This window comes from Rattus norvegicus, chromosome 2, assembly GCF_021556685.1.
Source record: "Rattus norvegicus strain SHRSP/BbbUtx chromosome 2, alternate assembly SHRSP_T2T, whole genome shotgun sequence".
Classification (NCBI taxonomy): domain Eukaryota; kingdom Metazoa; phylum Chordata; class Mammalia; order Rodentia; family Muridae; genus Rattus; species Rattus norvegicus.
This window is the reverse complement of record NC_141535.1, coordinates 170,423,638-170,441,409: the sequence shown is the minus strand read 5'-3', so window position 1 is coordinate 170,441,409 and position 17,772 is coordinate 170,423,638. Positions and strand designations below refer to the sequence as shown.

The 17,772-nt window shown below is 40.5% G+C and overlaps 1 protein-coding gene across 2 annotated transcripts in view; it reads right to left on the bottom strand.

The window, feature by feature from the left end:
* Window positions 1–17,772, bottom strand: part of Dchs2 (dachsous cadherin-related 2) — a 213,656-nt gene that overhangs the window by 23,788 nt on the left and 172,096 nt on the right. For both annotated transcript variants that reach the window (NM_001447363.1, XM_087623215.1), the window contains 1 exon segment: window positions 5,806–5,919. In NM_001447363.1, the coding sequence (NP_001434292.1) occupies window positions 5,806–5,919 (114 nt within the window).

Below are 17,772 nucleotides of genomic sequence, written 5' to 3'. Positions count from 1 at the left end.
ATCCACTGTCATTTTTGACACCAGATTTGATTTAGTTCCTTCACAAACCACATCTGATTGTGGCCAGTCCCCATTGCCAGTATTTAGGGTCACTCTCATTTGTGGCAGTTACGGAGTCACTGAAATGCATTTTGAGATTGGCAGTGAAAGTGGCAAGTCTTCAGAAAGCCCTGCTATGTGAGATGTGGGGTTTACTCCTGAAATGAGGATGGGGCCATAAATCTCCTCAAATCACACCATCATTTACTCTTTGTACTGGAAAGAAAATAGAAACCCAAAAACATGTTGCTAGTATAGTCTGGAAGACGTTATGCTGGCTGTGGTGCAAATCAAAATGGAGGTTAAATGAATGATGTTACTCCTTTGGTAACTGTATTTGGGATGGATCTACAATTCTAATGCTTTTGGATCCGTTTTCATTTTGATCACAATAAATGGCACACTCTTGTGCAAGTCATGAGATGAGCCAGGCTGGCACACATACTAAATCCATGTTTTGCCTTGTGTCATATATGTGCATTTTTCTCAGAAACATCACAGATGTGGCCATGAGAGAAATATAAGCCCTACAACACTGTGCCTAACACCTGGGCAGGAAGCTGCCTGCTTTATCATTCGATAAGACTCACAAATGCCACCCTGAAAGTTCTGTGCGTGTGCCAGCATGAGAATGAAAGCCACAGTAATATTTTCCAAGGTATGTACAGCTATAGCTTTATCCAAGTTGCAAAATATACATCAAAATGAGATTAAGATTCTTCAAATGGCACTGACTTGATAATATAATCAGGTTACTTCATCCAGTCACACACTATGGGCAAGCATCTGTGCAAACCCAAAGCAGAATGGGACAAATATTTATGTTTTCCCATAATGCCTAAACTCCACTCTGCTCCGACTGTGCCTGGGAAGCACTCAAAGCTTGATCCCATTGTTTTATGTCAGTCTACCAAACACTGACCTGAGTGGGACCATCTGTGATTTACATGCCCAATCTTGGTCAGATTCTCAAATCCCAGCAGCCTCAGACCATAATGAGTGGTTTTAATCCAAAGTGATTTGAAATTTAAACCCAAAAGTAAACCTTTCATTCATTCGCAACTATTGAGCAGAGGCTCAATCCATCACTATCCTTAAGGAAAGGGACTGTAGATTTAAAGATCAACATTATTGATTTGCAATTCTTCCCAGTTTTCCATTTTTATAATACACACATGCAGAAAATCTATGTTAACAACTCTGGGGTACAATTCTAATGATAATGAGCTAAAATTCCCATGAAAGTTGTGTTTTATATCATAATTAATTTTTAAAAATATTTTCCTGATAGCAATGTGGCATAATATACGTTCAAGTGACTTTTGAAATTACATACCTGGTAAGATATGAGTATGTATGATGGTGTTACACATGCATGCACAGGCCCTTGTGTGTGCATTAGAATGTATTGAAGAGATGTATTGAGTCTCAGAGGATAGAACAGGGAGTCAGGCATCGAAAGCCTGTATGATCTCCTAGACTCTTTGCCCAGGCCTTTAGAAACATCTCTCTTAATTGTGCAGAGCAGAGAAGACAAAATGAGGAAAGCCCAGAGAAGGTTACAGGAACTATGAAGAAATGTAACACACAGCAGGAACCCTGATTTATATAGATCCCAAGGAGTGGAATATATATTTTCTGACCTCTCATTAGCTTAAATCTGAAGTTATAGTAGCCATGGATAGTTATTTATAGTTCTGGCAGAAAAGAAGATATTCCCAGAGATATAATTTATATCAGATGCTGGGTGTCAGATTGTCAAAAGTATAAACCCCAAAGAATGGCTGTCTCCCTCAGGCATCCCATGCTAAGTAGGGGTGGGATGGGAGGCTGAAGCCCCATGCCAGCCAGAGGAACGGGCCTCTCACAAAGAGACTCATTCAGTTGCGGCAACTACCGAGAGTACCTCTCAGCAGACCTGAGCCAAGGCAGGTGTTCGGTGCGATGTCCTGACTTATGTGTCTCTAGCCTTCTGTTTAAAATGAAACCTCAGGTCAGAACCCCAAAGATGCAGGAAGAGGCCCATCGACTCCTTTATTTCTTCCTCTTCCCCTCGTGACCACATTGACAGAATGATCGGTTGTTGTTTTTCAATATTTCTTTTCTCTTTAATTGGTATATTGGGGTAGGTAGCAGGACAGTGCTAGCTGGGGCCACCAGGGTTCAGGACTCACCCTAAAAAATTCAGTTATGCATGTTAAAAACTCCTAAGAATTAAATTTTGGGGTGGAAAGGTGGTACAGTGGAATTGTGAGGAAAATAATTCAGAGCCTCAAAACTCACAACAAACGAAAAGAACCAGAGAATTTCTGGAATGTGAGACCCAAGAAACAAAGAGACAAAGATGCAAAAACATAAAATGGGGTACAAGAAAAGGGCTCATGACCCAGCATCTGTGACATTGGAGTCCCACAAAAGATGCAGGCAAGTGGCTTTCAGAACATGGCTGGCTTTGTAGAGCAGCAAGAAAGATTTTCCCATAAGAGACAGGAGCCAAGATAAGAATTACAAACCTAGCAAAAATGCATGTCAAAAACAAAGACTGAATATCCAGTTTTAGACAACCCAAATCTGAGCTAAGGGAATATTTCAATAAAAAGAAAAACAATGCCTGAAATGTCATTTAAAAACATTTAAATGTCATCGTCCAGCCTAATGTGGTACCATGCATCTGTCATGTCTCTACTCATGAGACTGAGGCAGGAGAATAATGAGTTCAAGGCCAGTCTGAGCTACATAGCAATGTTGTCGAAAGAGAGAGAAGGAGAGAGGAAAAGAGAGAGGGAGAGGAAGAAGCCAGAAGGGGCTGAGGAGGAAGTAAGTGGAAGGAGGGAGTATTAGGGAGAAAAAGAGCTGGTTAGGAGGGGTAGCTTGGGATTGGAAGAGGGGAAGGAAGAAGAAAAGGAAGGGAAGAAAAGCAGGACATTAATTTTTAAAAGGCAGATAATCCTATTTTTAAAATGCTAATTATGCCAAATCTGAAAACTCAAAACTATTCACCAACGAAAGCATATACTTTGATAAAAAGGAATATTTGGAGCTCGAGAGTTATAAGTCTCCTCAATGATAGGAATGAGGTATTGTCTCATGTTAGTTTCTAATTATAAATGTTAAAATGGCCAAATCAACTGCTAAAGAGAGAGCAGTAAGTACATACTTCCCAACAAATACAGGGAGAAAAGTATCAGTTTCAGATAATGATTACCTACAGAATGTTCAGAAAACTACTAGAATTTACACGCTTGCTCAATTCAAAGGCAAAGGCACAGGTGAATTTCCAGTACACATCAGTGCTGTCAAAAAATTTTATAAAGCAGCAATGTATTTATTTTAGCAAGAAAAAGTATGAAGTTCTTAGGCTAACTGAAACAAGAAAGCAACAGGCGTGGGTCATCCATTGCTGCCCTCCCCTGTAGAATCTTTTAGGCACTACAATGGAGTGTGGCGCTTTCTTATAATCGAGTCATAGAAGAGAACACAGCATGATTTTTGATGCTTCATTCAGGTCAAAAGATCACACTGGTAGAAATTCAAACACAGGAGTGTAATAAACACTAGCCAGTGACCTGGTGGCTGGTAGCAGCCTCAGGTTGTTGATCTCCTGAGGTAAAAGGACAGGACTCTTAAGATGCACACACACTAATCTCCTTGACATGGCCACTCTACAGTGCACACAAATCTCTACAGCACAGTATAGAAAGGAAGAATCAAGGGAGGAAGCGAAGGAGATGACCGACCAGAAACGGAAGGAACCCACACTGGCTTCCTGGTCCAGTAAGGTTTTTGGTGGTAGTGGGTTTTATTTATTTGTTTGTTTGTTTGTTTTGTTTTGTTTACTTGGTTTTCTCTCTTTTTTGAGAAAAGCCCTGGCTGTCCTGAAACTCACTATGTAAGACCAGCCTGTTCTCAAACTCCCAGAGATCCTCCTGCCTCTGCCTCCTGAAAGCTGGGGTTAAGAGTGGGATTACAGGTGGATGCCACCACACCCAGCCTCTGGTAAGTCTCATTTCTAGGGATAGGTGACAAATATATGGGCTTATATTTCCATCATCTAGGAATCATACATTTTATGATTCCATCTTCGATGCATTTTAAAATTATTTTAAGGTAAATTTCAACATGGCTACTTGCTTTGTCATGAAATGTTTCTACGGGTAAGCTCTTTGACCTAATGTAAGTCGAGTTTATTTTTGTTCAGTAATGCAATCTAGGTAGTTGCGAAGGCTATGCTTGGCTCTCATAAGAATGATATGGGAGAAGGATCCAGGTAGCCTGCAGAAATATGGGAACCTTACTATTCTTCCTAATTTTCTAAATATATTCAATCTCAGCTCTTCTCCTAGAGCCTCATATATTGGAACCACAAGGAACTTAAGGGACGATGATATTTGCTGCACTGTTTCTGCTTCACTGTGGATGAAGAAATGAAGGGGCCTAGGATATCACAGCAAGAACCTTACTAAAGGCCGTGTGGATCAACAGTCTGGGCACAACCCTGGACCAAACGACACTTACTCAAACAAACTTACCCTTCTGTTCTCCCCCCACAAGATAGATCAACTAAAACAGCTGAGCTGTATAATAACGCAGAAATTATTAGAAATATTCCCGTCGAGGTTTGACAAGGAGGCAGTTGATAGCTCTCGGTCTCTGTGCTGTGCAATGATTGGTCCTCACTCACACCATAACCAGTCAGACTGAAACACACCTTATTGGTAAGTAGATTAGCAGCACGGAGAAACTTCCCATGAGTCCTTGAGTTAGTTTCCTAGTTAAATGAATAGTGAATTAGAGGCCCTAAAAATTCAATGAAAAGTCCCTAAAGCCAGTGAGGTGTGTGTGTGTGTGTGTGTGTGTGTGTGTGTGTGTGTGTGTGTGTGTGTGTGTGTGTGAATTTTTAAATACAATTCAGCCTCAGTGATTTCCCTAAGCTTGTCTTCAATTTTCCAAACAGGTAGGTAAATTATAAATAAAAGCGAAGGAGCCTTCAAAAACTCAAAAGGCAGGGTAGGCACCGTCTAATTCGGAAACAGTAAGAGCATAATCTTCAGTGACTCTGCAGATATCAACAAATATATAGCTTTGGGTTTCCCATAATTCCCATGAGCTGACGTCAGACAACTCTTATTTACCTTATGAGTATTTATCTCTAACAATTTCAAACTTTAAATTTTTAACTTATCCGTTCACAATTTCACTTACATATGAATATAAGTGAATATATATTATATTATATATTAACTCTGATCACATTCATCCCATATTATCCTCTTCTACTCCTTTCAACACCTGCTTAATCCTTTAGACCTAACAAATCTCCCTCCTACTATTATTAATTAATTTTGAGAATCACCATGTTTTAAATTAGGTCTGGTTGCATGAGCATTGCTAGGGATTACTGATGAACAGGACCAACTCACTAGTGACCACACCACTAAGGAAGGACTCCCCCACCCACAGTCTCAGCTCCCTATGCAGGCGTAAGGAGCCATGAACCCCTTCTCTGTCCATGGTGGACAGACGACAGGACCAGTGTGGTGCAGGTCTTGTGGACACACCACAGCTGTTGAGAGCCCATGTGTCCAACAACCTTACCATGTCTAGAAGACAGTGTTTCACCACCCTTTTCCTCAGCCTTTGGCTTTTGTGCTCTTTCTGTACCCTCGTCTTCCCTTTCAAAAATTTCAGAAATTTTCAGTAGTACTTAACAGTAGTACCAGTAAAGTGAACAAAAAATAAAGCCATTATGAGGCAGCAAGGGATTACCTGAGTTGGAGCCCAGGGAAAACACTCCATCTTCATTTCCACTAAAAACCGAGTATTTAATGGAGTCTGGAATTGACACAGGAACAAACGCCTTTACTGTCACAACAGAAGTACCTGTAAAATCCGGGTTTAAAAAAAAAACATTAGAGCATTTTATGGAAGCCCAAGAGCGAACACCGGGTATCATCCACCTACTCTTATTACATTTGTCTACCCCTGGAACAGTCACTGTCTTCACAAGCCATGCCCCATGTTGAGTACTGGGATGCAGGAATAAGAGAGAGGAGAACTCCATCCTTGTGGTAGTTATGAACTGGGAGAAGAGAGGGGACAGACTATTGGGCAGTACATATCCAAAGTTCAATTCTGATTGCGTGAACTTCCCTGAGAGGAGAGAAATGGGTCACTGATAGAAAGTATGGTTTGGGGTACAGTGAAGGAGAAGCAGCCACATGAGGAACTGGCAGGAGAGGATTCTTGGAGGATGGCAGTGTGGCTGGAAAGGGCTTCGTCTGTTGAGCCAGTCATCAAATGAAAGTCAGACATCAAAGGAAGCATCAGATTACTAGAGGGGAGGACTGGATTGTGCTGATGTGCAATCACAGAAGAGAGTGAAAGAATAAAGAATTGTGGTGTGTTCCTTAAAAGATACTTCTCCAGTATCCTGCCCAGTCATCATACTTCCTTTAAAAAGAAGTTAAAAAAACATATTTGAAAAGAGAAGGAAAAAGGGAACAGTAAGAGAAAAGACACTGGAGTTTCTTCAATTGGGACAAATGCTAATCTCTTAGATATCTGCTTATCTCTTCCTATGGGACATAGGAAGCCAGCCACACAAGCTTAAGGGACAGATTGAAACCCATCTTGACAGCATTAACAATAAAAAAGATAGATAAATTAGGGTAAATTGATTTCCCCCTAGACTCTTAAATTTTTTTTCATGGAGGGGGAAGGAGATGGTTCTTCAGGTAAAGACACTTGCTGTCATGACTAGAGATAGAGTTGATCCCAGGAACCCACATTTGGAAGGAAAGACCTGACTCTGGAAAGTTGTCCTCTGGTCTCCACATATATGCTAAGGCATGTGTGCCCTTAAACACACACATTCAGACACACACACACTACGTGCATACATGCATATACAAACGCACAACTTGCATGTGTGCCCCTCTCCCCAGATCTTAAAATAAAATAAATAAATGTAAATTTTTGAAAGAAATAGAAAGCATAAAAGGTCTGAGAACAGACAGAATTTCCACCTAGGATCCTCTTAATGCTTAGCACTTAAGTTGTATCTGTTTTTATAAACACCTAAGTTTGTAAAATCAAAACTTCAGTGAGAACTGACTTTAATAGAAGGCAAAAATCTAGTTAAACCCAGACAGATTATGTCCTTGGAAACTGAGCATGGCTTTGCACATAAAAGACAAAAGATTCTGCAAACACTGGGTTGCATCCCCAGCTCCCTGAGCTTTTTTTTTTTTTTTTTTTTTTTTTTAAGGGCAGGGTATCCTGAGCTTTTTGTTTGTTTGTTTGTTTTTGTTTAAGGGCAGGGTATCACTGAGCTACCCAGAGTGACTCTAAACTGTCTGTAGACCTCGTGACCCTTTTGCCTCAAGGTCCTTCCTGGCTGGGATTCAGAGGCATATGCCATCAGGACAGACTGAATCACACTCATTAGAAATGTCATACTTAACAGAAAGCCTGACGAAGTTTAAAACTCATTCAGCTAGATTTCTAAATGACTCTCCTTTCCAAACCACTTACAGAACTATTTAGCAACAAAGAAACAAATCAAATAATAGTGTTAGAATCCAGTTAGTACAAGTTGGGAGAAGCTTCAATTACATAGTAACTGGTGCTCATGGGACTACACGTCACCAGGCATGTGGCTGCTGTAACAATGCCTTCTTTTTCTATAAGCTGATGTAAGCACTCATGCACACGCAGATTTTATATAAAACATATAAATATAAATAAACATATATATGTATATATATTCTTTCCTTTCAAATGGGGGTTCCAAGGATCAACTCAAAATTATATATATTTTTAGATATTATATGTAAATAACAATATAAATAATATATATTTAGTATACATTATAAATAATATAAATAAATAATCTATATTATATAAATATACATATACATTGCAGTGTGCTTCCACCATGGTACGCAATCACAGTTCTGTGTTTCCTTTACACAACTTATTTTTAAGTACAAACATTTTATTGCAACCATGTTGCCACAGATTCATAAGGACGTCACTCAGAAGATAAACAACTGTGCAGGCAAGATGTACAATCCATGCTGATGGCCTTAATTTCTCCTTGGGTTTGAATGCTTTTTCCATGCCCAATTATTAAAAAAGAAAAGAGGATATTTCTTGTGTGCAAAAGAATATTGATGACTACAGAACTGGAAAATATTCCTATGGCCTCTATTATTTAGAGGAAAAAAATTCCTATTTTGTTGCAAATCAAATATTTACAATGTCAAATGGAAATGTAGCCCAGAGAAATTTCATTCAACAAAAGCCTTCAAACTGGATGCTAAAGTCTGCAGAGAGCCACACGTGTTTATTTTCTTTCTTTGACAAAGTTTAAATGTGAAACATCCCTAACAAAACAGATAAGGGCCTTGATCTTTCTGGATCCCTCTCAGTGCCACATGTTTAACCTGATGTTTTCTCTGTGCATACAGGTAAACTTAAATGACTGTGCATAGCACCTCAAGGTAGACATGTCAACCTGTGAAAATTGCTGATGAACCTTCAACTTGAAAACATTATATACAAACTTGTACATGAGCATTTCTTGAATATTCATAAGCAAAATTTTCAGCGTTATCTGTTGTTGAATTTCCCTAGTGAACTTTTCAATTCAGTTGTAGTATAAATAAGCCCTAAAATTTCTGTTTGATTTTTTATACATATATAACCTTTTATAGAACCTTACTGATTTTATTTGGTTGTCTGTGTTTCCTTGTAATGTATTGATTGAATTTTTTTAGAATAATTAGATGATTTTAAATTTTTATTCTTTTGTTTGTGCCACATTTCTCTCTATGCTTAGTGGGGGTCGGGGGCATTTGTGTGCACCTGAAAGAGAGCAGTTGCTCCAGATTTTACTAACTGGCTTAGTACAGAAAGGCTTTGCCCATTAACCTTGTTAATGATTATGACAACCTCAGAAAGTTTTTCTGATGGTGTCTTCTTATGATTGTGCTTATAATTTCCCAATTAGAAAGGTGTGCATGTTTTGGTTCGCCCCCCCACCCCCACCCCACCCCTGGGAGGGGGTTTTGTAATCTTTATTTTCCATCTGGATGTCTGTTTGTCACTTAGGCTGATCTATGACAAATTGGAGAAGGGCTTATCGGTGGTGAAATTAAATAATTCATATTGGTTATTTCAATGTGACTGTTCTTGCTCTGAGCTTTCCCAGAGTCCTATAGCTTCCAGATTGCAATTTCAAGTCTTGTGAGGCCTTCTGTGAAATGTAGTAACTAATGTTCCTTAGTCTCGATCTCCCTGAGAACCAAAGCCTAGCAATTGGAATTCTGATGATTTCCTAGCTTTGCTTCAAACTTTTCTTCTATAGTTTCAATTGTCAGACATTCAGTTCCATCAGAAAACTAGCAAAACTGCCCTGTATAAATGAAATAAAAGCAGATCTTTCCAGAGACAGAAGCTGGGCAATGCATGACCACAAAGCTTGCCTCAGAAGATACAATGAGCAGAGTCCTTCAAGTATATGTTGGAGGACACTGGGCCATGAATGAAAACATAAAGAGGCAAAAGTTATCTGACTCGGTAAGTGTGGACAAACGTGAATCTTGTGACACTTCAGTAGTGGGGTGTGCACTGTTCTTAATTCTGAAATTTCACTTACAGGCTAACAATAATAAATAACAAATTTATTAGATAATATAAATAAATAATAAAGGAACTACATGAAGGGTTACAGCATCTAACACTGACCTGCCAAAATGACAGCACGAAGTCTCAGGGAAAAGGTAAGGAGTGGGGTCCTCCTTGTCTGCAATTAAAGTTGAGCTTGGCTATCATTTAAAGGTCATTTTTTTAGTATATTTTAGAAAACATACATGAAATGAGAAGTGAACCAAAGTATGTTATTTTTAAAGAGTAATGAAGTACAGCGAGAAAGCAAGAGTGTAAATGAGAGATAAGATAATTGTAAGACATATTAAAATAGTGCTAAACTGTTCTCAGTGACTGCTTTCTACCAGGAGTTGTTTCAAGTGTAAATAGATTAAATTACCAAATTATAATGCCCAGGGTAGCTTTTATGCAAAACAAAAAAGGCCACTTTTACTTGTGTATCAAAGACTCTCTTAACATACAAAAACACATACACAGGCTGAAAGGGAAAGGATTCAGATGAACTGAACAAAAATTCTATCCTAAGTAGCTAGTCACACTTATATCAAGAAGAACAGATTTTAAGTAAAAATTCTACAAGGGACAAACCATGGCATTTCATAATAATAGAATGATGAGTTTTCAACAAGATATGGAATATAGCTGTGTGTGTGTTGTCTCTCTCTCTCTCTCTCTCTCTCTCTCTCTCTCTCTCTGTGTGTGTGTGTGTGTGTGTGTGTGTGTGTGTGTATCAACCATTGCCTAAATTCAAGTGAGAAATAGTAACCTAAAATAGGAGAGGATTTCATCTGACAGACAGAAGGGAGAGCAGAAAACTTCAATAACAACCATAGGGGGAAATATACTAGACATCTACAGAACCCTTTATTCCCAAGCCCCAGAATATACATTCTTCTAAAGTACTCACAGAATATTTTCTAGGTAACTCATGTTTTAGATCACAAGATAAATGTGAATGAACTTGGCAAAATTGCAACCATAATGAGTATCTCTTCCAACCACTATAGAATGAAAGTTCTTTTACTTTGATTTTTATATTTTAATTTATTTTATCGATTATTTTATTTATTTACATTTCAAATGTTATCCCCCTTCCCAGTTTCTCCTCTGCAAATCCCCTATTCCACCCCCTGCCTCCATGAGGGTACTCACCCACCCACTCCCACCCCACCACCCTAGCATTCTCATGCTGGGTCATCAAGCCTTCACAGGACCAAGGGCCTCCCCTCCCATTGAGGCCAGACAAAGTCATCCTCTGCTACATATGGGGCTGGAGCCATGAGTCCCTCCATGTGTACTCTTTGCTTGGTGGTTTAGTCTCTGGGAGCTCTGGGGTGTCTGGCTGGTTGATATTGTTGTTTTCCCTATGAGGTTGCAAAACCCCTCAGTTACTTTAGTCCTTCCCTTAACTCTTCCATTGGGGTTCCCATGCTCAGTTCAATGGTTGGCTGCAAGCATCTGCATCTGGAAAGTTCATTTCATTAGCAAAAGAAAAAGCTGGGAAATCCCCAAGTGTGTAAATGACCAATGCACCAAGAAGGAAATAAAAGGAAATTAGAAAGGGAATATTTTGAGATGAAAAGACCACACAATGTCTTGTCACAAGGAAGGAAGAGAACACAGTGAGACTGCTCTTAGTAGAAGGAAAGAAACAATAAAGATCAGAGCAGGAATGAACTAAATAGGACAGCATGGAAATGATTGAAAAGTCATTGAAAGTAAAATTTTTAATTTTCTTTAAAAAGGCCAACTAAATTGAAAAACCATAGCTAGACTAAGTGAACAAAAGAGAAAATATTCAACAAAAGTCAGACACAAAAGAGGAGACATTATTACTACCATAGCAGACAGTTAATACAGCTATGAAGTGGTGCCGACATACTACATTTCCTAGAAGAAACATGTAGTTCTCATAACCTACAACATATGAAGACTGAATCATAAAGAAATAGAAATTTTGAATAGGCCTATACTAATAAAATGACTGGACCAGTAATAAAAAAAAGACCATCACAAGATGAGTTTTTTGTTTTTTTTTTTTACTGAGGACCATAAACATTCATTTGAATAATACGTATGCCAATCCTCAAAGGAATAACGCATCACATTCACAAGGAGGCAGAGATGGAAAGACCTAGGTACCACACCTCAGACAATGGCATCTGAGACACAGGCAAAGGGCGGTGGGTGAGCAGTCACCTGCTGTTGGGGAGCAGAAGTTAGACAAATAGTAGTATTAGTTTAGATTTTCTTCTCACCTCTCTTTCCTGACCCCTGGCTTGCCCTGGAATCACATGGGAACTTCCACCAATTAACACTGTTGGATTGGCCTACCTTCAAAGATACTCACTGAACTGGGTAGAAGAAAGATGCATTAGTAATTTTTTTAGACTCCCTAGGTGTCTGCAAGTGCAGCAAGGTTGAGAAGTCAGGTCTTAAAATTCACTAAGTCCCCATGTGGTGGGGACACTACCTTTAATCCCACCTAGCACTTGGGAGGCAGAGGCAGTGGGATCTCTATAAGGTCAAGGCCAGTCTGGTCTAGAGTGAGTCCCAGCCAGGGCTACAGAGAGAAGCCCTGTCATCTCAATATGGTTATTTCAATCCACCCAACAGTTATTCATCATACTTAAAAACCGACAGCATGGTGCATGTGTGTCTTTCACACTGGTGGAAAAGTCCCACTCCTATGTTAGGTTAATAAATGAGATGGCATTACCCTTCACATCATCAAGCCCGTTAAAAAGTCTACCATGTAGGGCTGAAGATGGTCCTGTGATTCAGAACCCTTGCTGCTCATGCAAAGGACCAGAATTCAATTGCCAGTACTCACATGACAGCTTAAAACTGCCGGTAACTATAGCTCCAGGAGATCTGTTGCCCTCTTCTGGCCTCCATGGGCTCACATTGTTCACATGTAGTTTACATGCATTTGGGTAAAATACTCTTCGTCAAAAAAAAAAAATAAAAAATAATCCCAGCATGGATGAGGGAGGGCTGCTTAGTCTCCATCCCCTACTAAGGAGCTATTAGAAGTTATGTCTCCTGGGAGTGAGGAGTCGCTGACCTCTGGAGTAAGTGGTCAAGCTCCAGTAGATAACTTCACAGCCATTCACATACAGGCAACATCAACTGGACTCAGCAGGTTAAAATAATCATGATAACAATAGAAATTAAAATGTAAAAAGAGGTAAAACCTGGAGGGCCCCTAGGAAAATGGACAGAGAAGTGAGGGGTAGGTATGAATGGGATACACTTTATACATGTATGAAGTTTTCAAAGAATACATAAAAATGATTTTAAGCAAATTAAGGTAGATAAGATCTTGAGCTTCTGTGACTGAGGGGGGCTGGTATGGATTCCCAGGCATGTGCACCTTTTGAGAAAACTTTGCCTAAGACATCTGTCTTCTACAGGGTTATCTTAAATCACAGATGAGGTAAGGAGTTCTCTGTGGAAAATGGCTACCTAGATGGTCCTCGTTCCTATGAAATTCATCTCAAACGCAAGACTTGTCCCAAGTAATGAAACAGGAATGAAAGAAAAATATTTGTTCCTTCCCCTTCATTGTCATAAACATTCCAAAGTCCCCAGTGACAGGGAACTGCCTCCCCTTGTTTACGGGCTGATTTATTTCTTTGGAAAGTACAATTCTTATCTAGTTGGTTCAGAAAACGAGCCAGATGGAAGAGGTTTAAAAGCTGCAAACACAACCATTGTGTAACAACTCCTTGCTCTAGTTAGAACTTAAAGCCTCGCTAACTTTATAAACTTCATGTTGGGATTTCAGACAGAAGGGAAATGGCCACAATAACAACAGAAGTGATGACTGGAATTCTCCTACAGCTTAATTTAATCCTTGCAGCATCCTTGTGAGGAAATCATTACTGCTTCCACTTCATGGAAAGAGAACTTGCTCACCATGAACAGTGGAGCCTCGACAGGCTCACCCTCCCTGCCTGGGTAATGTGTGTCACATGTCCGCACTGCCCAGCTGATGGAGAACAGCAGCTCACTGGATCTCCTGCCAAAGTGCTGGGAGACAGTTTTCTCCTCCCAAATATCTAGATCTAAGTAGGTTACTTATTGTATAATATTAAATATATTTTACTAGTCAGATTGCCCCCATATGTCATCATGTTTCAATATTAGTTCAGGTTTTCCAAAGTCTGAGTGCTTAACTTTTAGCCAGGGTATAAAAATAATTCATAATGTCAATTTTCCACCCCAGGGCAATTCGCAGAAATGCATGGAGTTCTGAATAGCCCACCCTGAGGATAACGGTTGCTGATTCATCCCCACCAGGATCTCCACAGAAGAGAAGGGAAATAGACGCAGGGAGACGCCGTTTCACCATTTAGTGGATTTAATCATTGTGATTAACTAAGTGGCTTCTTCTTCACTTCTGAAAAGACTTGGAGTTTGTTGGTAAGACATCACTTTAGAAGCTGCCTCTGTGTCATGCGAAGAGTATGGGTAGGGAAAATCTGTGCTCTATTCCAAAGAAAGAAAGGGGGTTAGGGATTCAGCTCAGTGGTAGAGCTCTTGTCTAGCAAGCATAAGGCCCTGAGTTCGGTCCTCAGCTCTTGGAAATTCATAAAGGGAGTTACAGGATAGTAGAGAGGTATAAAGAAACCAAAGGGTGAACTGGGAAAAGATGTAAGAAAACCGGGCTCTAGCTGCACTGCCCCTGTGCATGGTGAGGGGAAGCAGAAGCTTGGCAAGCATACTCAGGTGAAGAGACCAACAGTGTTAGTCACATGTGGGAGCACAACTATTGGAAGCTTCAAATCCAGGCAAGGGTTCTAGAGATTTCTCTGACAAGAGAGGAATTCCATTTTGTCAGTCTCCATGGCTCCCAGGAGCTGTGGCCAGAGGTCATTTTGAGAGAGATTCTATTGTCTAAACTAAGCTACCCCAGAAACCTAAACACAAGAAGCAACCATAGGTCAGATCCTGATGAGAGGCAGCTTTGAAGAGTCATGGAGAATGGGAGGATCACACACGGACAAACAGAAAAGGGCAGTGAGCATGAGGCCCAAGGCAGTGATGTGTTGAGGGAAGGTGGTCCAGACCTCAGTAGTAGATAACCTCTCTACCTGAGACTAACGTGGGAGTTTGATAACCTTGAGCCAGGAGTCAATGGGAGCCACTGTTTATGACTGCAGAGTCAAGAGGAGTACTTACTATCCGGAACTACATCCCCAAGAAGGGTGATCAATGCTTACTGGATTTTGAAGCTTTGGGAGACAAGCCTGCCTGTATAGATCCCAACATACTTAGGAGACACCCCTCAACTTAAATATTAGCCATCCCAGGATGGACAATCTGGGGACACTCTGAAGAGTGGGGAAGCCTACGCAGTCCACAGACTACAAAAGTAAGTGTGGCAGGCAGCAGCCTCTTAGACACAAAGAAAGGAGACTGCTGAAGTTAAGGCCATTCTGACAGAGGTCAGACACTTGTACAATAGGAGGTCAGCATGAGCATAACTCATTGGAAAGACAAGATACCACTCCAAATTCACCTGACCCTCCCAGCAGGCACCCGCCTGCCACACTTAGAACACCCGTAAGGAAACCACACCAGCATGGTGTCATAGGAAACCAAGGCAGGATACCCTGGAGATGCTTGTGCATTTGTGCTTACTACTCACAACAGCCAAGATGTTAGCTTAGACACCCATTAACAGATGGATGGATAAAAGGAAATATAGATTATATATGCAATGGCACTTTCATCGGCTATGAAGAAGAGTAAAATTCTGCCATTTGCAGAAAGGCAGAAAGAACTTGGGGTGTCTGTCCTTAAGAGAAATAGGCCAGAGTCAGAAAAACAAGCAGCATATATTCTCTGATATGTGAAATCCATATAGAAGTGACATATATGTATATCATACATATGATAGTTATGTACATATGAAACACAGTATAGGAGGAGGGCTACAGGAAAGGGAGAAAAGTCTAAAGGAGGAATGTATGGAGAGGTGACAGAGGGTCAATGGAAAAGAATGTCACCTGTCTCCTCTGATACTGATAAAGGAATTTAGACTTATGCATATATATACATATATATATATATATATGCACCTGAGTATGTGAGTGTGTGTGTGTATGTGTGTGTGTGTTAGTGTGTGTGTGTGTGTGTTGTGCACAAGTGTATGTTACCTGAAAGCAGAAGGCAGGAGGGTAACTATTTGGGGGTAGGAAGGAGTGTAGTGAAATAGGAAAGAGTGGGAAGGAGGAACAGGGTTGCATAGTGGATGGCAACTATGATCAAGGCACAATGACAGTCATGAAAGTGTCCTAATAATACCCATTATTGTGCACACTGATATTAAATAAAAAACAATAATAATAAAAATCCAACTAAATTGAGAAATAAAGTGTTCAAAATAGTCAGATCCCATCAGATCCAGTATGAAAACTGGGGGAGGGAAGAATGGGTAGCCAAGGAGGCAGCCCTGGTTGAGATGTGGGAACAGTATGGGCCTTCATCTGGGTTATCCTGCTGATCTACAGAGCTTGTCTTATGCCATCTGCTTCCACAGAGGAACTTGAGTCTTATCTACTAAAGGCATCCTTGTAAAATAGAAGCTGTAATCTTTTTTCTTTTATTGGATTTTTAAATTTACATTTCAAACATTATCTCCTTTCCTGGTTTCCCCTCCAGAAATCCGCTATCCCATCCCCCTGCTTCTATGAGCGTGCTCCCTCACCCATCCACCCACCCACCCACCCACTTCCTCCTGCCTCCCTGCCCTGATATTCCCCCACACTGGGGCATCAGGACCTTGACAGGACCAAGGGCCTCTCCTCCCATTGATCCCTGACAAGGCCATCCTCTGCTACATATGCGGCTGGAGCCATAGGTCCATCCCTGTGTACTCTTGGGATGATAGCTTAGTCCCTGGGAGCTCTGGGGTTCTGGTTGGTTGATATTGTTGTTCTTATGGGATTTCAAACCCCTTCAGCTCCTTCAGTCCTTTCTCTAACTCCTCCATTGGGGACCCATTCTCTTCAGGCTATTATGGTGAATACTGATCACTAAATTGACTGGATTGAAAGGTATCTAGTGCTGTGCCTGTGAAAGTGCTTTCAGAGCACCAATGTGTGGGAAAGCAAGGGGGAGCGAAACCTGGCCTAGCTGGCAGCAGACCAGAGGAGAGGCTAGGGGCCTAGCAAGCAAGCAAGCACACTAGCTCTCCCTCCCTCCCTCCCTCCCTCCCTCCCTCCCTCCCTCCCTCCCTCCCTCCCTCTCTCCATCTCTCCATCTCTCTGTCCATCCCTCCTTCCCCACCCCTCTTCCTCCCTCTCTCAACTCCCTCCCTCTCCTCTCTGTCTGTGGAGAGGGGAGCAGCCTTTGTGGTAGTTCTTTCTCTACATGAACCGAGAATCCGGGGAGTCAATTAGAGGCTGAGGCCTCTCAAGCCATGAGCTATTTTTGTATATATTATTTAATATTTTTCACACTGTTTATACCAGATATTTTCTAACAGTGGCACAAAAGAAACCATCATATAGGTATGAAGCTTAAGGATGTTAGTAGATAAATACAGTACTAATATCCAGGGCTTTAGAATCTTCAACAACTACAAATGTCAAACAAATATGAATGACACTCCTTCTTTACTTAAATTTTCTTAAAAGAACATGAAAATATTGAAAACATCTGGGAGATGACTATAGAGTTGGCTTATCATATAAGAGCTCTTGTTCAAGAAAACCCAGGTTCAACTCCCAGGACTCACATGACTGCTCACAACTCTGTAACCCAGTTCCAAGGAATCAAATGCCCTTTTCTGGCTTCTGTGGTCACCAAGAACACAATCCGTACACATACATACATACATACATACATACATACATACATACATACATGCAGAGAAAACAGTCAAAAATATGATAAGAGCAGTTTAATGTGATGTGGATTTACAATAACTCCCAAAATAATCCACTCAAGATGTCAAGTATCTCTTACTGATGCTATATTTGAGGGACCTATGGGAAATTTCAACCTCTTTAATACTTTTCATTTGAATAATACAAAGGTTTAAATTTT